This window comes from Orycteropus afer, unplaced genomic scaffold (assembly GCF_000298275.1).
Source record: "Orycteropus afer afer isolate SDZICR_OR568_19922 unplaced genomic scaffold, OryAfe1.0 scaffold00014, whole genome shotgun sequence".
Lineage (NCBI taxonomy): Eukaryota > Metazoa > Chordata > Mammalia > Tubulidentata > Orycteropodidae > Orycteropus > Orycteropus afer.
The window spans coordinates 2,029,552-2,054,790 of NW_006921601.1; the positions used below are offsets into that span (position 1 = coordinate 2,029,552).

The window sequence follows — 25,239 nt, forward strand, 5'->3', positions numbered from 1 at the left end:
GCTTTCAAGGGGTGTGATGGTAAATGTTTTAACAACTGGGTCTCAAGATGGGAAAAAAGCCTCATTTGTAGGGTTTGCCAATTACTGTGGTGTAAATACTCCTACTGGCCAGCTTCAAGCAACCAAGACATCACCAAGCATATACTAGCATCCCATTATATGGCATTTCTTAGACATGTATTCTATAGATGTAAATAACCTCAAGAGCACAGCACACAGTAAAATAATAAGGAATGAGTTATCTTTCCTTTTCATAAAATGCATTTTAGCTTATAGAATTTTTTAGTAACAGTTGGGCTCAACAATCAGCTCTCAAAAGTCTAGAAAATTTGACTATAGATTCTTGCAAGCCAGTAAGTAGTAGCTCCAGTAGTCCACTGTCCACTATATTGCCCTAACAAACAGGACAAGGATGTTATCTGGATTGCTCACTGCTATAACTTCAGCACCTACAACAGGCCTACCACTGTATACACCTAAAAATACTGAAGCTTCTTGTTCCTACTTCCTAATACCTAAAAGTTGTCCACTTCTCTCCATTTTCACCAAGACTTCCAAATGGTCCAAGTGGTGCCCCTTTGCTTTCTACAAAGCCCTCAGATTTTCACAGGTCCATGAACAGTCCCTCTTACCCTTGTCCCAGGAATCATACCATACTGGTACAATGTCTGGATCTTTTCTATGACCTCTCATGACCCACCTTCCCAGATTCATCACTCTCCAAATTTTGTTGAGTGCTCTCAGTTACCATGCCAGGCACCAGAAATATGAGGATGAGTAAGGTGCTATAATTTGCCAGTTAGGAGGAGGGAAGCTATAGTTTCAGGTCTTCTCTCTGCTCTTCAACTCCAAAAGGACCTATTTCATTGAGCTTCAGCCTTTTCTAGAATGGGAGAAATCATAGTCCCTACCTCCCAGTGCATCCAGCTCACTGGTGCCAATTTTAATCATTTCTGGAATTGGCAGCCAAATTCTGCCAGATTAGACCTCAGGAGGGGGTGCTAGGACTCCAGTCTCACTGTGGGAAAAGGGACACAATCTTGGAAAGAGTTATGCTGCAAGGCCTTTAGCACTGAGCTCTCAAATTGCCTATGGAGTCTCCCACCCAATTTTCACCTTGTCTGCTTCAACAGGGCATGACCTTGGACAGGAAGTTAAAGGGCAAAGGCAGGGAGACATGCTGTTCTCTACGTGCTTCTGAAGCTATTTCTGATGGCTTTGTTGGACGTTCTTGCACAAGAACACACAGGGTATGTGGGGAGCAATGTAATCACACCACCGTTCCTGATCCTCCATCAGGTCCCTAGCCTAGGCTTGGGCTTCAAGGACTATTTCCATACTAAGGAGCACCTGGCTGTGTTCCGGGCAAGGGTCATTTTTCCCAGGCACTCCCCCAGCTCCAGGACCAATAAGCAAAAGACCTATTTCTGTAGGAGATGCAGGCCTGGGGATGGGGATTTGGCAGATGGCTCAGGGTCCCAGGAGTTCCCTCTCTTTTACTCCTCTCTCCCGTTTCAAAACATCAGGACCCAGTTTAGGCCCCTTACCGCTGACAACGCTTGCCCGCTTGCCTGCCTGCCTACATTTTATTCCAGAGCTAGTCCCATCACCCTATCCCCCATAGCCCCACCCCACAAGAAATCAGCAAAACCATCATGGTGAAGACATTTATTTAATATGGAGGGATGGGGTATTGCTGTCTCGTGTGTATGGGTGTGGTAGGGAGACAATCAGAGGGATTTGTGCCCTGGAGTAAGAGGCTGTTCTGGCCCCTGGCTGGAGGGTGGGGAGCAGACTGAGGGGGCAGGGGAGGTGTGTAAGGGATTAGGGTGAAGCTCTGCACACATCCTTGGGACCACAGTCCAGGCCCACCCAGTCACCAAAGCAAGAACCGAATAAATAAAGTGCAACTGTGGGGTTCGGGGAGAGGGGGAGGGAGGGCACTGGGCGTACCCACGCCCACAGCCCACATTCAGTGCTGCCAGGTCTGGCCCACCTCCTGCCAGACCCTCTTGTCCAATCACCCCTATGTCCGTCCCTCCATAAGCCAGGTGGGCCCCCTGTGCAGCTACTGGAGGTAGCGATATGCCTTAAAGCAGTGGTTGCCAGCATCAGCCACCACCACGTGGCCATCCGAGGTCAGTGCCAGGCCCTGTGGGCCGTACAGTGGCTCTGCAGATGTGTTGATATAGGACAAGAAGGAGCCAGAGCTGTCAAATACCTGGGTAAGGAATGGAGATTGGGGGGGGGGGGGACGGCAAGATCAGGCAGATGAGGGACTGTGGAGGGCAGTGGGGAGGGGAACAACACAGCAGGAAGCCTCACCCATGCCTTCCCTGGGCTTTACTCACCTGGATTCGGCTGTTGCCCCAGTCGGCTACAATGATGTTTCCATTGGAGTCCACAGCTACGCCGGTGGGGGCATTGAACTGCCCATTGCCCTCACCGTGGGAGCCAAACTTGAAGAGGAACTCGCCATCGGCACTGTACACCTGGCAGGGGAAGGGGCTGGGGACTAGGGACCAGGCCTCAGGCAGAGGATAGGGACTAGAGGAGGATGGGGTAAAGCTCCCTGGGATAAAGACTCCCAGATCTGCAGCTATAGCTCCGACCTTCTTCCTCGGCTTCACATCCATGTATCCTATTATCAACAGGCCACCTCCAGCTGATGTCCCTCAGCACATCAAATCTAACAGCTTATTTTCCCAAGAAAAGCAGTCCTGAGTTCTCAGTCTCAGTGACTGGTACCACCCAGTCGGCCATGAGTCATTCTTGACTCCACCTTCTCCTGTGCTTCACAGTGAGTTAACACAACCCATCGATTCTATCTCAAATCTGTACCCTATCTATATACTGCAACTGTTTTTTATCATGGTCTGGGTTTGCATCATTCCTCATCGGGATTACTGTAAAAGATTATAATAAAGGTAAAACGTGCCTCTAGTTTTTGTCCCTCCACTGCAGCAGCCACAGTGATCTTTCTAAGACATGCAAGAATTTTTCTAAGACATATAGGACTGTACAACTCCCCTGCCTGCAACCCTTTAATGGGTGCCCAAAGCTCTTAGGAAGAGAACAAGTCTGTTAATAGAGCATATAAACCTCATCCTCACCTTGCACCACAGCCCTCTGCAAACCTAGTATGAACTTCCTGTGGTTTCCTGAACACATGATAAGGGTTTCTACCTCCAGGTCTTGGCTATTTCTGTCAAATACTATCCAATTCTCTACCAGCTGGTTAATTTCTACTTGGCTTTAGGTCTTTCTCAAACAGTCTCAACTGAACCAAATGTGTCCTCTGTGCCTTCCCAGTTCCTTACACTTACCTATCACAGAATCTGTCACATCATGTTGTACCTTCCTAGTTATCCTTTTCCTTCCCTACTAAACTACAACCAAGACAGGGGATGTGTCTGCTTTGTATATCACTGTATCCCCAGCTTCCAGCATAGTACCTGGAACAAAGCAACCAGGCTATGAAGGTTTATTGTCTGAATGAATAATATCAAAGGGGAAAAAAGAAAGTGAGGGAGAGAAGAGTCTTATAGAAAGGACATTAGGGCAGTGGTCATGAAGGTGGGAAGATACTGACCTTCACTGAATGATTATGGAAATCTGTCACCACAATCTCATTCTTGTTGTTCACAGCTACAAAATGGGGCCCTGAAAATACAAAGTGGTCTCTAGGGCAGTAAGCTGGGATACTCAGTGGGATGAACAAGAATATCCGGGAAGATAAAGCTGGGTATTAGGAATGGGGTGTGGTGTTTGGGGCTAGGGTAAGAGGAGGTCTCTAGGATGATGGGTCTAGGGTGTAAGGAAAGGAGGATCTCTAGGACCAAGATATAAGAGAATGGTATCTAGAACTGGATTATCAGGGCAGTTCTCTGGGACTAGGGTATAAGAACATATCTTTGAATCATCCCCCAATACCTGCAAAGTGGCGGTCAGTGGCTCCACGGCCCCCAAAACGGCCAACCAGTTTGCCATTGGGCTGGAAGGTGAAGACGCAGCAAGACTTGTTGTCGACCACAATAATATGTCCATTCCGATCTACAGCCACTCCCTTGGGGCCCATGAGGCGGCCAGCTCCGATCTTGGTCTAGAGGAAGGGGAAACCCATAAAGGGCTTTGTTTTGACTGCTAGGGGGAATAGTCTCAGCCTGGCTCTAAAACAGAACCCTGGGTTACAGACAGACCAGAGAGCAGGAGGAGAAAGGAACTGACTGGTTCAAGCCTTGACCATCAGGAGATACTAGAATGGTCAGACACAGTATAGGGACAGCAGGCCTCTCACCTTGAACTTGCCCTCAGGGGAGAAGATGCTGACCCAACGGTTGTCGTAGTCTGCCACAATAATGTCTCCATTGGTGTCCACTGCCACACCTGTGGGGCGCTGCAGCTGCCCAGGTGAGCGCCCTCGGACCCCAAACCGGAATTTGAACTGGCCCTCATTGGAGAAAACCTGGAGCAGAGGAGAAAGGGAGGGAGCGGGAAGGAGGGGAGAGACTGTGGGCACAGAGGGAAGGAAGCAGGATCCTGAAGGAGGAGACCTCCCACTTCCCATTCATTCAGTCATTCAACCAGTACTTACTGACACCGTGCTAGGGATACAGGGAAAAATCAAACACAGGCTGCAGACCTCAGGGGGCATGCAGCAGAGCGTGAATGGGTTATGAAAATGAGAAAGGAGCAAGGTGGAGTGGTCAGGCAAGGCTCCACAGAGAAGGGGATATCTGAGCTAACAGCTTAATAATGATGCCAAGAGAGCAATGGAGAAAGGCATTCAAGGATGTAAAAAGGCAGAGTCCAGTGTGGGCAGTGCTCAAGGACCTGTGTAAGGGACCTGGATGGCAAGGAACACTCAGGTGAGTAGGAGAAGGAGTTATATTTATCCTGGAATAATGGGAATTCACTGAAAACTTCTGGGCAGGGGAGTAGCAACATCAGATTTGCTTTTAAGAAAGAATACTCTAGCTGCAGGGAGAAGCCAAGACTGGAAGCTAGCTGACAAGTCAAAGCTGCTGCAGAAGTCAAGGTGAAAGGATGATGGCTTGGCATGGCCCAGGGTGACTGCCTGGAGGAAAGTAGATGGGCTCAGCTGATGTAACAGAGACAGATTCAACAGGACTTAGGGGCAGACTGCAAAGGGGAGGAGAAAGTATACTGGGGTTAGTTCAGCGGGTCAGCAAGTCCAGCCAATCAGGCTGTGGGCTGACAAGTTAACCTTCTTCCTGGACAGAGAGAATCTTTCAACCTCTCCTTTCCCTTAGCCAACAAATATGCTCAGGTCTCCCCAACCTAGAATCACCTCCCTTAAGCTATGCCTTCTTGCTTCTCCTTCCTAGTCAAAGCATTATGTGTGCATAAGTCTCCTGCACTCTGCTTTGTTATAGGCTCTGGGGACACAAGATGAATCAGAGCCAGGAACAGCCTTGGAAGATTAAAATTCTGGTCTTCTGCCTTGCTGTCTGATCTGGACCTCCCTACTCCTTAGTGGGCTGGGCCTCCTTCCTCACCCCTACCCTCTTAAGCCTGCAGGGCTATGTGAACTGGTCCCACCAAGAGACTTCATTCCTTCCTGATGCTGACCTTCCACCAGGCTGAACAGCCCAGTCCCTGGATTCTACGCTTGTCACCATGGTGAGAGAGTGTTTGCTAGGATCATAGGGAGGCACCACAGGCCTGAAGAGCCAATGTGAGAGGGACTAAAAGGTGCCACCAGGTCAGCAATGAGGTAGTACATGTACCTCCACCAGTCTGAGCAGCTCAGCTTGAGACTCAATGAGGATGGGCATTTCTACTCTTCCCATCCTGTCCTCTCACCCATCTAACTCCTCCTCCTATTTGATTCTCAGAATTTCCATGTCACTTTTTCAGAGAAGCCTTTATTGACCAGTCCCTACCCTTGAATCAGTACTCACACATAACGTTAGGTCTCCATGATATACACTTCATAGCTCTCACCATAACAATGACTACCTCTGGAACTAAAGAACTGCTAAATACCTGTGTCTCCCTGTAAGGATACCTGAGCAGGGACTGTCTGTTTTGTTTGCGGCTGCATTTTCAGCGCTAGTAGAGCAATTGGCACATAGTACACATTCAATACATGAATGAATTCCTTTGCTCCACTTCAGACCAGACTGACACCTCCACTTGGATGCGGCAGAGCTTCCTCAAACTCAGTGTGTGCAAACGTGAACTCATCAGCTTATCCCCTCTGTGCCACACCACCATCCACCCAGCCCACCAGGTCCTGCCATTCTTGATCCCTTTCTCTTTTTTTAAGTGATGGCTCAGCCAAACCTATCGTATTTACTTCCTTAATCTCTCTAGAATCTGCTGGTGCCAGCATTTGGGCCTTAACATTTCTCTCCTATATGATGGTAGCAGTAAGTAGATCCCTGACATGAGGGATCCCAGAGTCCAGGAGAAGAAAGAGATTAAGACAAAATAAATCTAAACCAGACAAAAACAAAAGCAAAAGAAACCAGTGATTCCTGTAAAGAATGAAAGTTCTATAGCAGGAGGCTGGGGAGCTCTGAAGAGAGTGTGATTAATATTCCGCCTGAAGGAGATAACAAAGTTTTCACAGAAGAGCTGATAAGATTTCTGGACTAAGATGATTTACACAAAGATATATCAAAAATCAAACTCTTCATGTAAAATCACAAAATGTCTTTTCTGTTAGCTGATGGTGGTTGAGGCCATTGAGGACAGTTGCCTCACAGTCCATTGTAGAAGGCAGTGAAGGTGAAAAAGTTCACAAGGACCTTGCTATGGACTGAATTGTGCCCTCCCAAATTGTGGTGGAATCCTAATCTCTATATCTATGGGTGTAATCCCATTTGGAAATAGGTTTTAGCTAACGAGGCCTTTCTCAATGACTTCTGAGATACGAAAAGAGCAAATGAGGCACAGAGACAAGCAAGCCCAAATGAGGGGGAAAGATAGGCGCCATGTGGAAATCACCACCAAACTGAGGATCACCAGGCTAGAGAAGCCAAGGCAAGGACTCTCCCTCAGAGCAGACAGAGAGCCTGCCCCTAGAAACCAGTCTACGAAAGTGTGAGGAAATACATTTCTTTGTTAAAGCTACCCACTTGTGGTATTTCTGTTACAGCAACACTAACAAACTAAAACCCTCCTCTTCATTAACTGAGGAGGTGGTATCACAGCAGATCTGGGAGCCTGGCCCACCAGGCCTGAGGATCTCAGAGGAAGAAAAACACAAAGTCAGTTTAGAATCCCAGAGCCAGGCTCCTAGCAGTTATGAAGTTGAGGTGTGAGTGGGAGGAGAAGCAAAGGAGAGGAGAATGGGGATAGATGACCAGATGTTTGGAGGAGGGACGGGCTGCACCAAGCCCTGCGTCTTAACACTCCACTCTGGGAGAATGGACAAAACAGCACCTCACTGTAGGAGACAAAGTGGCACCGGTCATTCTGTGCATATGAGCCCGTGTGGATGTACACACCAAGGAAGATGTCTCAAATTTCAGACCTCTCTGCCAGGAGGCAACCCTGGCACACAGGGGAGAAAAGAGGGGGAGAAGGGTGGAGGACGTGACCCAATAGAGCCTCAATACACCCCTCCTCATCCCCTTCTCACCACCCGGGTTAGGCTCAAATGCTTCCCTGTGCTGATCTAGGCCTTTCCATTCCTCTGCTCTTGGGAACAGGGTAGGAATTAAGGTAGGCTGGACAGGTGTAGATATATGGCCACTGTCTACTAGGTAGAAAGCAGGGACTAGGGAGTGGCTGACCTGAGTTTTCGTAAGTTTTGAGGTGACACACCTTTGGCAAAGCTGGAGCTTCAGTAACAGTACTCAGGGAGGGTAAGGAAGATTTTCATGTAAGAAGTTTAAATTTATAAGTATTGTGAAGTAAGGATCTTCAGGGAAAATTTTTGCTAACTGACAAAATACTTTCAAGAACTGAAGTGCATGATAGCTGGAAATAATCCCCTACAAGATAAACCCCCAAGTTCCACAGAATCAGCACCAAAATCATTTGTAACCTGACCTCAGCTACCCCTGCTTAATAGCAATCTACCTCCAGCCCCACTAAGATCATTCCAATTCCCTAAACAGACCCCCCTAGCACTTTCTCACCTTCTTGCCTTTGTTTACAACCCCACCTGGACAATATTTTTTAACAATAGCTAACATTAGAAGGTTCCTGTGTGTTGAGCAAGGTACTTGACATCATTTAATACTCCCAACAACACCACAAGGTATTATTTTCCTACTTTTACACATGAGTTAACTTAAGCTCAGAGAGGTCACATGACTTATTTCTAAGTGGCCGAGCTAGGATTCATGCCCAGGTGTCTGGTTTCAGGGCTTGAACTTTTAGCCATGACACTGCATCTACCACACTGGTGCCCACTAGGCTCACTCCCAGAAAGAGAGATAGAGAGAAAAAAAGCTACATTTCTTGGCTTTAAGGAGTTTTCAGAGCAGCAGGGACTATAGGTCCATTCAGCGTTTGATGCCTTAATTAGACATGTGAGATACTGGGAGACAGGTGTGGGACCACCTATGGGGGAGCACTACACCTTCTAGACACTGAAAACAAACAAAAACAACCCAGTGCGGTGGAACTGACTCTGACCCCTGGTGACCTTCAGTGTCAGAGAACAGCGCTCCACAGGCTTCCCACTGGCAGTGATTTCTTAGATCACCAGGCCTTTCTTCCAAGGTGCCTCTGGGTAGATGTGAACCTCCAACGTTTCAGTTAGTAGCTTAATCATCTGTGTCACCCACAGACTTCAGCCACTGAAAGTCATACCATTTTTACAAGTTACCCCTATTTGACTGTCTAGCCAATTAAATGTTTGCAGAGACCAGTTGCAAGACAGCATGCATTCAGGAGCCAGGCAAGTATGCTGGAAGACAGCAGGGGAGGGCAGAGCCTGCATCTTGCCCACTAGGAGAAAAAAAGAAGACAGTAAGCCAGCCAGGGTAGGCTCTAGTGCAGGCAGAGGGGGGAAAAGGAATGAGCCAGACTTTGGAGACCAGAACCTGGTCTGGCCTGACCCAGGGCCTGGAAGGCAGAGGTTGCAAGCACAGAATGTCACAGGAAGGGGCTGGTTACCGTTATTGCAGGTGGGGGTGGGATGGGAAATGGGTAGATGAGGGGTGGTGTTATGATTCACTGCTCTTTGGTATTATCTGTAGGAGGGTTTCATCTCTCAGGTGACCAGTACACCCTGTTTCTTTCATGAGTCTGTAGCTTGAGATCCCTTATTGGGGTGTTGGGGAAGGGTGGGAAGAGCACTTACCTGGATACATTGGTTGTTGCTGTCTGCTACCACTATGCGGCCACTACTGGCAGCTGACACACCCTGTAAATTGGTGAATTCACCTTTTTCCCGGCCACGGCTACCTGTAGGGATGGAGAGCAAGGAAATCAAAAAAATTCACTCAGAGGCCATTCTGAACCTCACTCCCCTACCTGAACCTTGCCTGAGCCAGCCCCCCTCTGGCTGCGTCCCCGGCTGTACCAACGCGGAAGACAAGCTCATCCTCAATAGGGTTGTCCTTTCGTTTGCCGCCTGTGCTGTACATGGAGCTGGGCCTACGCACGGCTTTCTGGCGCACATGGCTGCCTGGACCACCGGGCGACTTGACACGGCGCTTGACGTCGTCTGGGGAAGGTGGTAGGTCCCCGGGGCGGAGGGCGCGAACACGGAAAGGGCTGCCACGCACTGGCTGTCCGTAGAGCAGCACGGAGAGGAGCAGCTCGCCCTCGGTGCGTGCAGTGTACACCAGCTCATATGTACCATTGTTGTGGTCTACCACTGGCACAGGAAGGCGCGAGCCATCGGGTCCCGTGATCTCCGCACGCAGTTCGGCGCTGCCTGTGCGCACCAGTCGCCCATCCTTGTCTTTGGTAGTGACGGTAAGTGAGGCAGGCTGGCCCACCAGCGCCTGCCGCAGGCCCTCACCCGTGGCCACCGTCTCGTGTGCAGTGGCGCTCGTGGTGAGCAGTGCACCCACATTGAGCACCGATCTCCGCAGCCCATCGATCTCAAGAATCAGTTCCAGCTGCGAGTTCTCATGCGGCCGCTCTGGAAAGGCCTGCGCAGCCAGCGCCGCGAGACGCTCTCGCATGTGCTTGCGCACGAGCAGCACCTCCGGGGCTGAGCCCAAGCGCAGGGCCTGCTCTGCAAAGCTGCAGCTACTGCCGATATGCTCCTGCCCCTGGCGCAGTGTGTCTAACTGGGACTGCAACACCTGAGGAAGAAAGACGGGAGGGTTGGGATGGGGGCTGGTGCAGAGGTTGTCTCTGTGACTCCTGCGGAGCCTGCAGTGCTGTGGCATGGCAGAGGGTAGGGACAGACAAGGAATACAGATGAAAAAGAACATGGATGCTGCCACACCCAAGGCCCCATGTTCAGAGGCAGAAGTACAGCCTGGGGAAAGAGACACAGTGGTGTGGGAAGCAGGGGGGCAATGAGGCAATAAGGCCATGGTGAAGAGCTGCAGGGAAGGGTAGACATAAGGTACCTTCTGCTTGGCCCCACAAATAGCTTCCAGGTCGCTGACCAGGGCTTGTTTGCGCTGCTGGAGCACTTGCTCCAGGTCCTCGAAGGCCGCGCTGATCTGAGCCAGAGCCTCTGCCTTGCGCTCTTGCAGCTGCTGGCTGATGCCCCCGACTAAGGCAATAGCTGCAGACAGCTGTGGCAGTCTGGGGAGGGGAAGTATCTCACACGGGGGTTGCTGGAGGATGCCCTCACCAAACCATCCCTTCTCCCTGAGGACTCAAATCCTGCCTTCCTGGAAATCTCTTACCTGGGACCTCCTTGCCCTCCCCAGATCCTGCTCTCCCTTCCCAGGGTCTCTCCTCTGCCCGGACTGAGACACCATCCCAAGGCCCCACCAGCAAGGCCTACCTGCCACGCACTGCTTCGAGCTGTCGCTGTAGGGCCGCCTTGTGCTGCTCCACTACGTCCCGCAGCAGCACCGTGCCATGCTCCCGATGCTCCCCGGCACGGCACTCACCACACATGGCCGTCTCACAGGCCTCACAGTAAAACTCCATCGTCTGGGGGCGCAAGGACTCCAGTCAAGCAATGGCTAGACACCCAGCGTCTCTGCCTCTCCCCACCCTATCTCCCCTCCCTGCCCCTCACCTTCCAGGTGAGCTGCCTACCCAGAGCAATAATCTGGAGTAACACCCTCTCACCCACGACAACCACTCAGCCCGCCACCATGCCTCTCCTCCCCACCCACCCCAAGTCCTGGCCTCACTGGGCCTCGCTTGGGCCCACCTTGCCTTCATGGTTGGGGCAGGAGAGGGGGCGGCCAGCCACAGCACTGAGGGGGTGGGGGTCCTCGGGGTCGTGGGCCCCATCAGGTGCCTGCTGCATGGCCTCCATGAGGCTGCTGATGAAGAAGTTGTTCTGCAGTGCCGAGACACCCTGCTCGGGGAGAATAGACGTCTGCCGGCACACTGGACAGGACAGCGTCAGGCTCTGGGCAGGGATATAGTTCTGGAGACATCTGTCCAGGGGGGAAGACGAGTCAGAGCTGGGAGAGGGAATGGGATAGGCCAGTATACCCCAACTCACACCTTCTATGGGGGACATTGTTCTCTCCACAAGTGTGCCATTACACCTCATTTTGAAACTTCCCTAGTTGATACACAATCTTTCTTGCCAGTGAGTATAAAAAACTTTATCTCTGAAGAGAAACACACACTTGACCTTTCTCAGAAGAGTAGACACATTCACATTCCTCAGTGGCACAAACACAGATTCACCTTTCACAAGTGTTTATAAACCCTTCTCATAGAAATTGTACAACTAGCTCCCCTTTCATTAATTCATTAAACATTTACTAACTGACTACACTTGCCAAATTTGTGCCAAGCTTTGGGGATACAATGATAAGGCGTGGTGTCTGACCTTAAAATACTTCCAGTCTACAGAGGCAAAAAAGCACAGAAATAGGTAATTTATAGAAGTGAATAGTGTAATAATTAAGGGCATGCATACTGGGGCTAGGCTGCCTGGGTTCAAATCCCAGGTTAGCCATTTATTACTCTGCATGATCCTGGACCAGTAGCTTAACTTTTATGAGCCAAGGATTGTTCCTTTGTAAGATGCAGACAGTATAAGCCTCAGATGGTACTGGAAGATTAAATGTAAAGTACTTAGAACCAAGCCTCATTCATAGAAAGCACTATATAAAGTTTTTATATTATTTTTTATTTATATAAGGAATGCAGTAGATTGCAGGGATAAAGAAATTTATGTAAGGGGCATCTAACCCAGCAGGGTAGAGAGGGTAGCTAGGAAAGGCTTTATAAGGAGATGACACAGCCAAATTTTCATGAATAGTGAATTGTTAGCCTAACCACAGAAAAGTGCAGGGGAAAAAAAAAGTTGTTTCAGATACAAATGCTGGCAAGAAACAGAAGAGTGTGCTGGAGACCAAGGCCAAGGCAAGGAAATGTAAAGAGACGTTTGGAGAGGGAACAGAACCCAGCGCATGGGGTCTCAGAGGCCACACCAAGGAGCTCAGAAATTATCCCAACAGCAACAGGGGGCCACAGGAGGGTGGAACGGCCAGGTGTACATTGAGAAGGCTTCTTCAGACAGCTGCTGTGAGGAGGGGAATCGGAAGGGGGCAAGACAGCAGACGGGACAGTGGCATCATCGTCATCATCCAGTTACCACTTATTAAGCACTTAGGTACCAGGTGCTGTGCTTGGTATGTGTGTGTGTTATTGTTTATTTTACACAAATACGATTAACCATCTTCCTACGTCTTATTTTCTTATTTAACAATAAAATATTAAAATCCCTTCATATACACTAGTATCTCTCTATTTCACCAAATCACCTCTAATGCTACGGTAAAATTTTCCTATTTCCACAATAGTAGATGTTAGTATCTTTAAATTTTTTGAAATTCTGATTTGTATAAAGTGACTTTTCTCATTTCTACCTTAATAATAGAGAAGTTGTGCATCTTGTCATATATAAACCAATTGGATTTGTTCTTCTATTAACTGCCTATTCTGATTTTACATTTATTCTTAATGATCCTCTAAGGTTGTGAAATTTATCTCCATTTTCTACCTAAGGAAATGGGCTCTGAAAGAGTGAGTTGTCCAAAGTAACAAAGCCAGTAAGCACTGGAGCCTGGATTCAAGTCCAAGGCAAAGCATGCAATGGTCTAGACAAGAGGTGTGGAGGAGCTGCATTTGGGCATCTACAACATAAACTACGAGGTGGGGACAGAGTTGACAAATATATATGAAGTCAAGCCAGTGGGAAGTGCTGTCCTGTTATGTATGAGGTGAGAGAGATGAGTCTTGGTTGACCCCCCGGTTTACTAGTTTAGATGACTGAGTGGACGGTGGTGACACTCACTAAGATGAGAAACATAGAAACACGAGTAGCTTATTGGGTAAGACGAGTTCAGTCTTGTCTTGGTTGGCCATAACAGTGGGATATCAGATGAAGGAGACCAAGACAATAGGAGAAAAGGCAGGCTAGAGATAGAGATGGGGGTGCTGTCAGTATTTAGGTGGTTTCTGTAGTCATGTGGGAGGATGAGGTCAGCCAAGGATAGGTATAGAGTGAGAAGAGAGCAGGACAGAATACTCAGCAAATGAGGAGAGCACAAAGGAACAGGCAGGTAAGCAGGAGGAGAGGCACTGTCAGAGAAGCAACGTGAATAGTCCATTTCCAGAAGGAGTGAAGAGTAGTCTCAATGTCAAAAGAAGCTGAGGAGTCAGGTAAGGAAAGAACTGGAAAATGCCCTCTGGATTTGGCAAATGTGAGAGCATTTTCATCTGTAAGGGAAACAGAGTCAGTGGAGTGGTGGGGAAGGAAAGCTTGACTGTAGCAAGTTAAAGAGTGAATGGGAGGTTATGAATATGAATGGGGAGCTCTGGTGGTGTAGTGCCTAAGGCATTTGACAGCTAATCAGAAGGCTGGTGGTTCAAACCCACCAGCCACTCCTCAGAAGACTAGGCAATCTACTTCCATAGAGATACTCCCCTTGGAAACCCAATGAGGGGTCGCTATGAGTCAGAGTCGACTCAACTCCATAGCAGTGAGTAAATATGAATGAGAAGTGGGTTGAAGGATTGGATGACGGCCAGAGGGGACAAGAAAACACAGTAGAGTTCTTAGTTGCTTGTTTTAAATGAGAATCTTGAGTGTGTTTATAAATTGAGAAGGAACCGAGAGATAGAGAGAGAGAGGTGAAAGAGACTAGAACACTAATGGGACAAGGTCTTGTGGATGGGGTGATGGTGGCTCAGGTTGGCCTTAACAGGAGAAAGGGACTCCATCCTCTGAATGGAGAGAAGGGGAAAAGAGTGGAGGTAGATGTGGATGAGCAAGGGGGGAGGTGCTGGTGGACAGAGACAGTGAGAACTCCTAACTTGCCTCAGACAAGATCAGCTGCTATGTGTGAAGGAGGGAGGATTCAGGAGAATGGCAACTGTTGGAATTAGTCACTCAAGGGATGAGGCGAGGAAGCTTACTGGAGACAGAATCAGCAGCTGTGTACAGAAACTATAAATTTATGGAGAGTAGATCTATATTGTATAAACTCTCTCATATCCTCAATCTCTTCTCTGAAAGTTCCCTACACCTTTTGATCTTAATTAATTTTTATTTATTTAACAAACACTATGTGCCAGGCACTGTTCTAAGTGCTTAACAAATTTTAATTTACTTAATTGTGACCCAGTTTTCCCTGCAGCCTTCTTAAGTAGAGTGTGGTTTTTCTTTCATACTCCACATTCCCTAGAGTCAGATGATGGTTGAGTCCTTCCTGCTCCCAACTGGAACATTTCTAAACTATTCTTCTTAAGTATCTTTGAAGCTCAGGCCTTCTGTCTATACCACCCTCCTTGTTATTGTGACCTAATGGTTACTCCATTCACTGCAGTCTTTCTTTTGGCTCATTCTCTTATTAACCATTCCCCCACCCTCAACCACACACACATACATATGTGCATGTGTGTGCACACACACACATTCCTGCTCTCATTCTCAGTAGCTGTGCATCCATAAGATGATCCACACACCTTCATAAACTTCTTAATTCCTTGACCTCCTCACCCTCAATGATCTTTCATCCACTTCACCTCAGCTGTTCACCACCACTCATACCTCATCATCAGCCATGCATCTTCTCTGAAATCTGCATTTCACCATTCCACTTGGTTCCCTGCACTCTCTTACCAGCTCACTAAATAGTGTTTCTTTTGTAGAACACCCTCTAGCTCATCAAGACCTCTTATTCATTGATCAGACCTAGCTTACTACAGTAACTTCCTAACTGGTCTCCTATTTCACTATTGTTCTTCTATAATCCAGTCTCCACAAAGCAGTCAGAATGATGCTTACAAAAACCTAATTTATAATATTATTTCCCTGCTTCAAAAATCCCCCAGGGGCTTCCTGGTTGGTGAAAGATATCAATGCACACAGAGGGCCAGGGCATCCCTTTTTGGGAACATGGAAGCTCCACACTGGGAACTTTCTCAGGCTTCACCCTATGGGTCTCTTCATTTGTATCATTTTTGCTACAATGAAACTGTAATTGTGGGGGAAAAAAAATCATCCAATGGTTTTCCACCATACTTAGAATAAAATACAAACACTTTTCCAAAACCTACAAGCTCCCCTATGAACTGCCCCAGCTCTCTTAGACCTCACCTCATTCCACTTTCCTCCTCACATACTGCTGCTCTCCAGCCACAATGGCTTTTTTTCTGGTCTCTGAAAATGCCATAAGCCATGCTTCTTTCTTCCTTAAGGCCTTTCCATAGGTTCTTCCTGTTGCATGGAACAATCTTCATATCTGTCTCCTTCTCATCCTCAGTTCTCAGGTCAAGGGTCACCACCTCAGGGAGTCTTCCTTCCTACATACAGTAGTCCCCTGTCCCACTTACTCCCTATTTATTTCTTGTAAAACACTTAGCATAAGATGTAACTCTTATGGGAGGGGTGATGAGAGAAAATTATTAGATAGGTAAAAGACAAGTACTGATTTGGGTGAAGGGAAAGGCAATATACCAAATCAAATGACCAACACAATAACAGTAAGGCAAATGGAGATGCAGAGAGGTGCACAAGAGATACAGACAACAAAGAGAAATACTTGTACTTACACAATACTGCGTTATCAGTGATAACAAGCATTGATCTCCAGGTAAATAGATGGACAGATAGACTGAATAATCAGGTATGTCTAGGCTAAAGGGAATATACCCATGATCATATTTAAGGCTGATAGACAATATTTCTACATAAATATGTGCTGTAAGAATGTCCATATAAATAGAACTAACGGGGAAAAGTTATGATAACTTCTAAGCTACAGTCAACCACCCTGATGGAATGAGTTGTTGGATTTATGGACTTAGGACCATGGTTGCAGGGGACATCAAGCTAAACTGGTATAACATAATACACAAAAATATTGTGTTACATCCTACTTTGGTTGAGTAGCAACTGGGGCCTTAAAACCTTGCAAGCGGCCATCTAGATGCAATAAGGGATCTCTCCTTGTCCAGAGCAAAGAATGAAGAAAACCAATGACACATGGAAACAATTAGTCCAAAGGACTAGTGGACCATGTGAACCTCAGCCTATATGCCCGTAAGACCTGAAAAAACTAGATGATGCCTGGCTATACTGTCCACCACTTGGAAAGGGATCAGTGCAGGAGATCCTGGATAGAGTAGGAAAACAATGCAGAACTAAACTCAAAATCATAAAAGAGAGAAAGTTTACTGGTCTGCCAGAGCCTGGTTAGACCCCCAAGACTACGGCCCCTAGTTTCTCTTCACGCCTGGAATTAAACTCAGTCCCGTGGCTTCCAGCCAAACGACAGACAGTTATATGGGGTGAACATTTACATCAAGTAGATACACTCCTTAGAACAATCAATCATGAGAGAAAAGAAGGGCAGTATTTGCACAGGGAGATAGCTCAAGGGGCAGGAATGCATAGGATGAAGGACACAGGGAAGAGGTAACTCCAGGGAGGAAGTGGGAAGAGAGCAGTTACAATTGTGGGGATTGCAGTCAATGTCATGAAACAAAATGTGTATGAACTGCTGTATGGAAAATGAATATGCTCTGTAAACTTTCACCCAAAACACAATAAAAATTTAAAAATGACAGATACATAGACCAACGGAATAGAATTGAGAACCCAGAAATAGATCCATTGACATATGGTCACCTGATCTTTGACAAAGGGCCAAAATCCATTAAATGGGGAAGAGATTGTTTGTTTAATAAATGGTGCTGGCAAAACTGGAGATCCATTTGCAGAAAAATGAAACAAGATGTGTTCCTCACACCATACACAAAAACGAACTCCAGATGGATCAAAGACTTAAATGTGAAACCCAAAACCATAGAGTTTCTCAAGGAAAAACTGGGGACAAATTTAGGGGCCCTAATATATGGCATAAATAAACTATCAAGTATAACTCAAAATGCACAAATAGCAGAAGAGAAACCAGATGATTGGGACCTTCTAAACATTAAATTTTTGTGTGCTTCTGAACTTCTCCAAAAGAGTCAAAAGAGAACCTACATATTGGGAAAAGATATTTGGTAATGACATATCTGACAAAGGACTTATCTCTAGAATTTATGGAAAACTCCTTCACCTCAATAACAAAAAAACAAACAATGCAATTAAAAAATGGGCAGAAGACATGAATAGACACTTCACCAAGGACAATATTCAAGTGGCCAACAAACATACGAAGAAATGCTCACGATCATTAGCTATTAGAGAGATGCAAATCAAAACAACGAGATACCATCTTGCTCCAGCACTAGTAGCAAAGTTCAATGAGACAGAAAATAACAAATGCTGCCGAGGATGTAGAAAGATTTGCACTCTCATACACTGCTGGTGGGACTGTAAAATGGTACAACCATTGTGGAAAGCAGTATGGCGATTCCTTCAAAAGTTGGAATTAGAAATACCATTTGACCCAGCTATTCCATTACTAGATATATACCCTAAAGAAGTGAGAGCCATGACAAGAACAGACATATGCACACCCATGTTCATCGCAGCACTATTTACAATAGCCAAAAGATGGAAACAACCTAGGTGTCCATCAACTGAGGAATGGATATCCAAACTATGGTACATACACACAATGGAATACTATGCAACCCTAAAGAATAATGTAGAATCTGCAAAACACCGCATAACGTGGATGAACCTGGAGGACATTATGCTGAGTGAAATAAGTCAATCACAAAAGGACAAATATGGTATTAGTCCATTATTGTAATAGTCAAGGAAACGTTTATCTATGGAAGACCATTTTCTTTGATGGTTACCAGAGGTGGGATGGGAGGGGAAGGAATACTGTTAGATAGAAAGAGATAAGTTTTGATTTGGGTGAAGAAAAGGGCAATGTACCAAATGTGAGTGATCAGTATAGTGGCACCGAGGAAGAGAAAGACATAGAGAGGTATGTGGGAAGTATAGACAACAAAGATGAACACTTTTGTGCTTATAGTACGGCATGGTCAGTGAAGGCAAACACGGGTATATGGGTGAATAGATGGGTGGACAGGCTGAAATATTAGGTATGTATATGAAGTAGAGAGTGCACCCAAGAACATGTATAAGGTTGGCAGAAAGTGGTCCAATAACTTTATGTGTATGATCTGAATTCCCAGGTGTATAATGGGGCTGACAAGGGGCAAGGCTGTAGTCATTGCTTGGTCACAGCCAGCTACCCAGAGGGACCGAGTAGTTGAACCTGTGGACTCGGGACCATAGTCACAGAGGACATCAAGCTCAATTGGCATAACATACTACACAAAACACTGTTTCACCTCCTACTGTGGAAAGTAGCGACTGAGATCTTAAAAGCTTGCAAGCTGCCATCTAGATGCAACGATGGGTCTCTCCTTGTCCAGAGCCAAGAAGAATGAAGAAAACCAAAAACTCATGAAAACAACTGGTCCTAGTGACTGGTACACCATCTGATCTGCAGCCTATACGACTATGAGACCAGAACTAGATGGTGCTCAGCTACTACTGTCAACCACTTGGAAGAGGATCTTTGTAGGAGGATCCTGGTTAGACAGGGAGACCAATGTGGAAAAAAAACTCAGAATCATTTGGAAAAAAAAAAAAAGCGGGGAACAGGTTTGCTGGCCTGAGGGAGCCTGGTGGAACAACTGAGACTATGGCCCTTAGCCTCCCTTCAGGTCTGGAACTGAACGCACACCTGTGGCTTCCAGCCAAACAATAGACAGGCATATCAGTTGAGCATTTACCTGAGGTAGATACACTCCTTGGAGAGAACAAGCATGAGAGAAAGAAGGGCACAGGGAGACAGCTCAGGGGGTAGGAGTGCATGGAGAGATGGACACAGGGAAGAGGTAACTATCGGGAGGAAGTGGGAGGGGAGATGTTGTGTTGTGCTAAATTGTGGTCAATGTCATGAGACAAAGTGTATGTGAACTGCTGTATGGAAAGCGTATTTGCTCCATAAATTTTCATCCAAATCACAATTTAAAAAAACAGAGAGAGAGAGAGAGAGATTGAGATTGTACAGTTAAAAAAAGAAAAAAAGACACAACTCTCTTGGCCCCAAGGTACAGATGCTTGCTCATTCTTAGTCACTGCCTGTTAGAAGATAAGCTCTTTGAGAGCCAGAACCAACAAATAAATGAAAGATTGGAAGTTAAGAGTGAAGGCTCTGCAGTCAAAGGTGGATTCGGGCCTAAGTGATTCACATGTTTTATAACTTTGGAAACATTTCTTAATTGCTTAATTATCCTGAACCTTTGTTTCCACCTCTAAAATGGGGATAATAAAGTATCTATTGTTAAGGTTAAGTAAATTAATAATATATGTAGACCACTTGCCAATCCCTGGTAAATAGTAAGCAATCAATAAATGGGAACTATTGTTACAATTTCCCAGGTGCTCATTTTCTCCAGGAATGTTCAGTGATCTAGGTGGAGGAGAAGTTGCAGAGATATCTAATTACATTTCTGATCCAGGACTGAGGTTATGCTGGATGCATTCAGCAAAGGATGAAGTATGAGGGAACTGTGGAGGCCAGTGAGATGGTCAATCATAGGGTCCAGGGTAGATAACTAAGAAAGGGAGGCTGGACGGTGTTGGTGGCTCCGAGATGGGGGTGGGAGGGGAGTAATGGAAGGCAGGAATAGGGTACTGGAGTTTATGACCACAGAGGTGATGTCACGATTAATGGTGTGGTTGGGAGAAAGTGTGACCGAGGGAGATGGGAGGAGGTCGCTAGAGATGAAATGGTCAAGAAACGTAAGTGGATAGTGAGGTCACCAGGATGATGGGAGAACTTGGAATGAGCAAGAAGGCTAAGACTGTTTCCAAAGTCTATGTAATCCATTAAATTGGGAAGAGATAGTCTCTTTTAACAACTGGCACTGGCATAACTGGATATCCATTTGCAGAAAAATGAAATAGGATCGATACCTCACATCATATACAAAAATTAACTTAAGATGGATCAAAGACCTAAATGTAAAACCTAAAACTATAAAGATTATGGAAGAAAAAACAGAGAAAACTTAGGGCCCCTAATTTATGGCATGAATAGTCTATGAAACATAACTAAAAATTCACAAAGAGTAGAAGATAAACTAGACAACTGGGAGTTCCTAAAAATTAAACACTTGTACACATCAAAAGACTTCTCAAAGAGAACTTACAGACTGAGAAAAAAAAAAAAAAACTGGCAACAATGTATCTGACAAGTGACTAATCTCTAAAATTTATAGAAAACATCAATACCTCAGCAACAAAAAGACAATCCACTTCAAAAATGGGAAAAGGCATGATCAGACACTTCACCAAAGAAGACATTCAGGCAGCCAACAAATACATGAAGAGATGCTCATGATTCTTAGCCATTAAAAAATAACCAAACCAAACTCACTGCCATCGAGTTGATTCCAACTCATAGTGACCTCCATTGGGTTTCTGAGGCAGTAAATTTTTACAGAAGTAGACTGTCCCACTTCCTTTTGCTGAGTGGCTAGTGGGTTTGAACCACCAACCCTCTAGTTAGCAGTCAAGTGCTTTAGGCACATGCCACCAGAGCTCCTTTTTAGCCATTGTTGTTGTTGTTGTTGTTTGCCGTCAAGTCGGAGCCATTAGAGAGATGCAAATCAAAACAACAATAAGCTATCATCTCACATCAGTAATAATAGCAATGATCAAAAAACCAGAAAACGATGGTGAGGGTCTGGAGAGATTGGAACTCTCATACACTGCTGGTGGTGTTGGTGTTGTTGTTATGTGCCATCAAGTCAGACCCGACTCACAGCGACCCCTCTTTATACTGCCCATAGGATGGTAAAATGTCAGAACCATTGTGGAAAACAGTATGGTGCTGCCTTAATAAGTTAGAAACAGACATCCCATATGATCCAGCAATCCCACCACCAGGTATATATCCTAGAGAAATAAGAGCTGGACACAAATAAATATATGCACAGCCATGTCCACTGATGCATTATTCGTAACAGCAAAAAGATAGAAACAGGCTAAGTGCCCATCAATGGATGACTAGATAAACAAACTATGGTACATGCACACAACAGAATACCACACAACATTAAAGAATAACAATGAATTTGCAAAACATGTCACAGCATAGATGATTCTGGAAGTCATTATGCTAAATGAAGTAAGTCAATCACAAAGGGCAAATACTAAGGTGCAACTACCAGGCTCTCCTGTCCAGAGCAAAGAAAACCAAAGACATGTGGAAACAATTAGTCCAAAGTACTAATGGCCCACATGAACCTCAGCCTCCACAACTGTGAGACTAGAAGAACTAGATGGTACCTGGTTACCACTGCTGACCACTCTAAAGGGGATCACATTAGAAGGTCCTGGATAGAGTGGGAGAAAAGTGTAAAACAAAACTCACAATCACAATAAAGATCAGGCTTACAGGTCTAACACAGCCTGGCAGAACACCCAAACTATGGCCTTTAGTCACCCTTCAAGCCTGGATTCACCCCTGTGGCTCAACTTTCAGCCAAACAATACACAAGTCTATAAGGTGAACAATAACACCAGGGAGGTATGTGCTCCTTTGAACAATCAACCATAGGAGATCAAAAGGGCAGCGTTTGCCAGGGATAAAGCTCAGAAGGCTGGAAGGATAGGAAAGAAGAATGAATGGAAACAGTAAACACAAGGAGGAAGTAAGCAGGGTGCTGTAACATTGTGAAGATTGCAATCAATGTCACAAAACAAAGTGCATGAACTGTTGAATGGAAAACCAATTGCTCTGTCAACCTTCCCTCAAAGCACAGTAAAATGTTGGGGGAAAAAAAAACAAATATTGTAAGCTACCACTATTAGAAAAGATCAAGTAAAAGTTCACGCATGGAAAGAAACATTCTTTTATGGTTACCAGGGATGAGGGGGGCAGGAATTACTAAGTAGGCAGTTGTTGTTGTTGTTGTTGTTGTTATGTGCCGTCGAGTCAGCCCTGACTCATAGCGACCCCTCCTTGGGTTTCCGAGGCAGTATCACTACAGAATTAGATTGCCCAACCTTCCTTCCGAGGAGTGGCTGGTGGGTTTGAACCGCCAGCCTTCTGGTGAGCAGGCAAGTGTCTTAGCCACTATGCTACCAGAGCTCCCATCGACATGTAATTAACTGGGGTGAAGGGAAAGGCAACACATGGTAAGCAGAAGGTCAGCACAACATGATAAAGGCAAAGGAAGACACTGGGAGGTACACAAGAGTAAAAGCAACAATGGGAAATACTAACATGTACACAATCCTGCAATAAACAGTAATTTGAGTGGATGCATAGGTAGATACGCAAGCTGAGCAGATGTGGGATGGCATATGGTAGTACACCTATGAGCATATATAGGTTTGGCAGAGGAAATTTCTACATACATATTTGTAGTGCTGCAAATATATCCAGGTATAAATAGTAGAGCGCACAGGGGGCAAAGTTATGCAAGTTTCTTAGCCATAACCAAACACGTCGAGGGACTGAGACTGGGCTTGAGGGTTTATGACCATAGTTTTGGAGACATCAAGGTCAACTGGCATAATTCAGTCCATAAAGACAATATTCGAAATTCTATTTTGGTAAGTAGCAAATAGAGTCTTAAAAGCTGGCAAGTGGCCATCTAAGACAGTCTCTTCCCATCTGGAGCAAAGAAGAAGGAAGAAAATCAAAGACTCGGGGAAAAATTAATCCAAAGGACTAATGGACCACAAAAATCACAGCCTCCATTAGCTTGAGACCAGAAGAACTAGATGATGCCCAGCTAGCACTACTAACCACTCTGATAGGGATCACAATAGAAGGTTCAAGACAAAGGGGAGAAAAACACAAAACAAAATTAAAAATCATGAAAAAAGACTTACTAGTCTGACAGAGACTGGTGAAACCCCCAAGACTATGACCCTTAGACACCCTTCAAACATGGAACTGAACCCACTCTTGGAGATCATTTTCCAGTCAAACAACAGACCAGCCTATAAAGTGTACAATAATACCTGTGAGGAACAGTATTGACTTCAGAACAATCAACCCCATGAGACCAAAAGGGATTGTCCAAAAACAATGTCCAGAAGGTATGAAGGGACAGGAAAGATGGGCAAAGAGAAACAGGGAACCCATGGAAGAAGTGGGAATAGTGCTGTCACAGTGAGGGGACTGTAACTAATGCCATGCAACAAAAAGCATAAATTGTTGAAAGGGAAACTAATTTGCTCTGTAAATTTTCAATCAAACTACAGAAAAGTATTGGAAAAAAAAAAACAAAGTCTACAGTAAAGAGAGGGAGTGATAAGAAGTTGCCAGATCAATAGCAACAATGAAGAGAAGAGAGAAGTATAGCCATAATCTCAAAGAATAACAATCTCAAAGAGTAACAATGTCCCTGGGGCAGAGCCAGGTTTCAGTGAAGGCAGAAGACAGAGAGTAGCCTTAGGTGTAGGCAACAGTGAAAAGAGCCAGGGACTAGGACACCTAAGACAGACTGATGAGGGATGAGGGCCCGAGAGAGAATACAATCAAAATAAAAATGTGATCATGCACAAAACTTTGCAAAGGCTTAACGTGGCTCTCAGGAAGAAGATAAAATTCCCCCACAGGTCCACAGAGTCCCGCATGGTCCGGCCTCCTCCTCCTGTGTCTAGCTTCAACCCAACACACCCAGTCGCCCTTGCTCTGCTCCAGCTCCACCAGGTTTCTTCTAGGCCCTCTTACTGCCTGCCGTACTCTCTCGCACCATGTGGCCTTCTCACATGTTCTTCCTTCTGCTTAGAACACTCTTCCTGTCCCCTTCTCCTAGTTAACTCCTATTCTTCCTCCAGATCTCACCTCAAGGGCCACTTTCTCAGGGAAGCCTTCCTTGATTCCCAACACTGGAACAGATCTCAGATTCTAAGCTCTCACAGCAATGTAAGCTTTTATTTGAGGCACATATTAAGGGTGAAATACCACATTTATCTGTATTATTATTTGATTACTGTCTTTCTCCTTCTATAAGCTCCTTAAAAGCAAGCATCATATTTGTTTTTGTTCATCACTGCATACTCAGTACTTGGGACAAGGTCGAATACACAATACTTGCTCAATAAATAAATCTGTTGAATGAATGACTGAATTACAGATAGAAAACTAAAGGGAGGGAGGGGTTGACTTTTGCACAGTGCCTGACGATAACAATGAAGATGGAAAAGGAAGGACAGGGTTAGCTTCAAACAGCCTCCCATTGGTCACAAACTCTTCTAGTGCCAGAGCTCGTTAAGGGTCTCAGCAGCGTCTGACTGCTCTTATGGTATTAAGGGCTGCCCGGGGGTTTGGGAAGGGGCAGAGAAGGCACTATTTTGAGCAGGGACCATGGCCCAGTGTTAGGAGCTTCTGGACCTACCACAGATTCTTGCAGCCACATCCTCATTTCCTTCAGGTACAGCTTCACCTGCTTCTCTCCCATGTGTACACAGATTTCCCACATCTCTGACAGGTTTACACATACTGCTCCCTTCTCATGGAGGCCCTCAAAGTCTTCATCCCACCCTGGTAATACACACCCCCCTCACCTTTCACAGAAGGTATGCAGGCAAGGCAGAACCTTGGGGCACTGGTATCGATCCAGGCAGATGCTGCATACCAGGAACTGCTTGTCCATTGGCTGGACCTCAGGTCCAGGACTATCCTCCCTCTTCGCCAT

General features: G+C 45.9%; 1 protein-coding gene across 1 annotated transcript; it reads right to left on the bottom strand.

Annotated features, from left to right (window-relative positions):
• Positions 1-2,068: 2,068 nt before the first annotated feature.
• On the bottom strand, positions 2,069-25,239 carry TRIM3 (tripartite motif containing 3). The gene is made up of 11 exons (XM_007954436.2): positions 25,109-25,239; positions 11,279-11,510; positions 10,901-11,052; positions 10,515-10,695; positions 9,509-10,241; positions 9,287-9,390; positions 4,298-4,465; positions 3,934-4,102; positions 3,593-3,663; positions 2,352-2,492; positions 2,069-2,221 (listed from the first exon to the last, which is right to left on the bottom strand). Exons 1-11 carry the CDS (start codon positions 25,237-25,239, stop codon positions 2,069-2,071), a joined length of 2,235 nt encoding a protein of 744 aa, XP_007952627.1.

Bases quoted from the DNA above. Each gene is read 5' to 3' on its own strand.
- TRIM3 (XM_007954436.2), bottom strand. From the start codon at position 25,239: ATGGCGAAGAGGGAGGATAGTCCTGGACCTGAGGTCCAGCCAATGGAC. The intron at 11,053-11,278 runs GTGGGCCCAAGC...TTGCGCCCCCAG, and splicing joins GCCCCAACCATGAAGGCAAG to ACGATGGAGTTTTACTGTGA. The intron at 10,696-10,900 runs GTAGGCCTTGCT...TCCCCTCCCCAG, and splicing joins CTCGAAGCAGTGCGTGGCAG to ACTGCCACAGCTGTCTGCAG.